Source organism: Merops nubicus, unplaced genomic scaffold (assembly GCF_000691845.1).
Source record: "Merops nubicus isolate BGI_N331 unplaced genomic scaffold, ASM69184v1 scaffold16029, whole genome shotgun sequence".
Taxonomy (NCBI): Eukaryota; Metazoa; Chordata; class Aves; order Coraciiformes; family Meropidae; genus Merops; species Merops nubicus.
Window position 1 is genome coordinate 1 of NW_008629116.1, and position 3,593 is coordinate 3,593.

Consider the following 3,593-nt stretch of genomic DNA (forward strand, 5'->3'; position numbering starts at 1 on the left):
GCCGCCCTGACGCCGCCTCTCCTCGCTCCCCCCCGCAGGGACCCGCCGCCGACCTCGCCATGGGCAAAGGCGACCCCAACAAGCCGCGGGGCAAGATGTCCTCGTACGCCTACTTCGTGCAGACCTGCCGCGAGGAGCACAAGAAGAAGCACCCGGACTCGTCCGTCAACTTCGCCGAGTTCTCGCGGAAGTGCTCGGAGCGGTGGAAGGTGAGTGGGGCCGGGCCGAGCCGGCCCCCGCCCCTGCCCTTGCGGCGGGCGGCCGAAAGATCCTAGCTCGCAGCTGCTGCTCGGGCCTTAGTAGGTCACCGGGCGCTTTGTCTGACCGAGGCTCTTCTCCTTCCCCCTCCGTGTGCCCGCAGACAATGTCGAGCAAGGAAAAAGGAAAGTTTGAAGAAATGGCTAAAGGAGACAAAGCTCGTTATGACAGGGAGATGAAAAACTACGTTCCTCCCAAAGGCGAGAAGAAGGGAAAGAAAAAGGACCCCAATGCTCCTAAAAGACCACCGTGAGTGCTTCGATGGCAGGGGCAAATGAAGAAAGTTAGTTCTAACCGTCTGGCATTTCATGTTAATCCCTGTCTCTCGTTTTAGGTCTGCATTCTTCCTTTTCTGTTCTGAACACCGTCCAAAAATCAAAAATGATCATCCTGGCTTGTCTATTGGAGATACGGCAAAGAAATTAGGTGAAATGTGGTCTGAGCAGTCGGCTAAAGACAAACAGCCATACGAACAGAAGGCTGCAAAACTAAAGGAGAAATATGAGAAGGTACAGTGAAAGTGGTAAAACAGTGGTTAAAGCTGTAGAGGTCACTGTAAACGTGTGACTCTTGTTTTGCACCAAAACTGTACACACAACTCTAAATATTTATGTCTGCGTTTGTCTGGTCTCAGAGTGCAGGGCGATGTGTGGTCTAGGTGGAACCTGCAGCCCTCACAGTAAACCTGGGTGTGGATTTTGCATGTCTAGAGACCTTGTCAGTAAGATGCTTTACTTCCAGAAAACGGGTCACCTGCCTGGTAAAACACACAGAGTGTTGTGGTCATAAAATTCTTTAGTGTCCTTTGGCCAAAAGGTGTAAGTGTGAAAGGCCCAGGGCTGCAGCCTCACTTTTCCACACGCACTTTGATCTGTGTTTGATCTGTGCAGTATAGGATTGTTCAGTTAGTGGAGCAGTACAGAGTTTTCTTCAGAGTTATGCTGACAGGAACTAACCAGCATTTTTCTTGCAGGATATTGCAGCATATCGTGCCAAGAGCAAGAGTGACGCAGGAAAAAAGGGCCCAGGTAGGCCTGCAGGATCTAAGAAGAAAGCAGAACCAGAAGAGGAGGAGGAGGAGGAAGAGGAGGATGAAGAAGAGGAAGAAGATGAGGATGAGGAGTAAATGAATGTCCTGCTGTAAAGATTTATGCCCAAAATCCAATATTTTGCTAAGAATGTGAACTCAAGTGCAGCTCATTGTTAGCTTCAGTATAAAAATCTGTACAGAATTGTGTATAGGTAATGTGGTTCTTTGTAGGGAGACCTCTATTTTTAATGTAAGTAGTAGCTGAGGGCTGCTACAGTTCAGTTTAAAATAAAGGAGAAAAGGTTGTGGAATGTTTTTTTGCATATTTAATGGTTTGGTTGAAATTCAGTGACTGATAGCCAGGTGTTTTCTTTATAGCCAAGTAAAACAAGGTAGCTGAATAGCTGATCTTATATTTTGTAGTATATTACACTGTATGACTTTTTTAACAGTTTTGTAATAAAATGTTGTACATGACTGTTGTATTTGTGGTGTTTCTGAGGGGCTGGGTGCTCCCCCAGAATGCTGGAACCGTGTGCAGGATGGTGCTTGGAGTCGTTCTTGGGCTATTGATGTTGCCACACAACTGGCAAGTCTCTTCAAGTGTTGACTCCTGGAGTTTATAGAGGAAGATCAACTTTATAACTAGAGTTCTCTCCCACCTATGATCCCATTAGTTGCAGTGGATGTTTTCCCTATGGTAGCATTTGCTTGTATCACCTTGTGGGTGGAAAAAAAACCTTCAACTTTGACTACTGAATTTGCTGCTGATGAGGAAGATAAACTTTATAACTACAGTTCTCTCCCACCTATGATACCATTAGTTGCAGTGGATGTTTGCTTGTATCACCTTGTGGGTGGAAAAAAAACCTTCAACTTTGACTACTGAATTTGCTGCTGATTGTGCCTGTGATTGTTTTCTTTTCTCCCAACTCCTGAAGCACAAGTCTTAGAGTTCTGTCATGGTGAAGTAGCTGATAATGAGTAGTGAATTTTGGGAACTTTCCCTCCCAGAGCTCAGGGTCACTGCCCTTTTCCACTGTCCATAGCAGGACAAGCAAGTTAGCTACAGGACAGATGTGATTAGAGGCATGTCTTCCCTACTCCTTCCTTCTCCCTCTGGCCCCCCTATTCATGGCTTCTCAGAAAATACACAGCCTTGCAGGACAGCATGAAAAATGCTGGAATGTTACATCCACACATGGCAGTGGATTCCTGCAGAAAAGGGAGGAGACCTTGTGAAGAACACGTGCCCCTGAGGTGTAACAGTATTGCCAGTCACCCTGTTCCTTGGTATTCACTTTCTTACTCAACCTAGTATATTTAAAAGGTTAACAATACTTCAAAGTGGGAAATTGGTGATCCTACAGCTAAACTCCTAGCTTAAGTTCAATTTGTTGAGATAAATAGGATTAACTGTTGCTGTACATGTTGGAACTGCCAGAGGTACTCTGTGCAGGTGGGTTCAATGGCTCCTGTTTGCAAGCTCAGCTTTTGGGAAGGTGTAAACTGGCAGTGAGAGGCAGTAGTTTTATGGGCAGGACATGCCGTGCTCAAGAACACCTCCTGTAGCATTTGCACCTTTATCCTTAAGTCAAAAATTCTTCCAGCTAAAATCAACTCCCTGCCACAGCATGGAGCCAAGACTCTGCTGGTGTCACTCATGTTTCAGCCACCCTGTGCAGGTTTCCCTGTGTAGAAACACACCCTCATCTCCCCATAGTTCTCAGGCTCCCTCCCTCAACACAACAGTGATGCTTCCACAAGTCTCTCAGATAAGATTTAAATAGTCTGTGGTGGAGCAGACTCCAGAGGAAATGGACTAGTCTGATTGTTTGAAAGGGGTGTTGTGGGTTTTTTTTTTTGTTTAACTTCTGCTCATGTGTTTTTAAACTGAACCACAATGCGACCCTTCAAGTGGCCTAGAAAGCTGCATGGGTTACAGAAGTTTAAATAGTGTGTCAGAGTAAGAGTGTATCTTGAGGTAATTCAGAATGAAGCAGCTCACTCTTCTAATATTTTCCTCAGAGAGGTAAAATGGCCTTTGGGTTCTATTTCATTAGCTAATTTAGCTCCAGCACAACTTTTGCAACAAATCTGTGAGGAACTAACATTGCCACTCTCCTGCCCCACATCCTAACAACGCGCTGTGAAAAGCCACCTGTGGGTGACTTTTGTTTCTGATCTGATTTACAAACATATCCTGACTGCTGGAGAGACCATTACTGCAAAAAGAGCCCGTTGCACTGCTCTGCCAGCCTGACCCCCACCGTTACCCAGCTGGTGTTGTGTGCCTGCCACGGCA

General features: G+C 46.1%; 1 protein-coding gene across 2 annotated transcripts; it reads left to right on the top strand.

The window, feature by feature from the left end:
- Window positions 1–18: 18 nt before the first annotated feature.
- On the top strand, window positions 19–1,765 carry HMGB2 (high mobility group box 2). 2 transcript variants are annotated; one of them, XM_008946899.1, is made up of 5 exons: window positions 19–209; window positions 362–507; window positions 593–767; window positions 1,232–1,312; window positions 1,520–1,762. In XM_008946899.1, exons 1-5 carry the CDS (start codon window positions 60–62, stop codon window positions 1,535–1,537), a joined length of 570 nt encoding a protein of 189 aa, XP_008945147.1. In that variant the 5' UTR covers window positions 19–59; the 3' UTR covers window positions 1,538–1,762. The 2 variants fall into 2 exon arrangements, with proteins under 2 accessions (XP_008945147.1, XP_008945146.1); XM_008946898.1 differs by having other exon boundaries at window positions 1,232–1,765.
- Window positions 1,766–3,593: the final 1,828 nt, after the last annotated feature.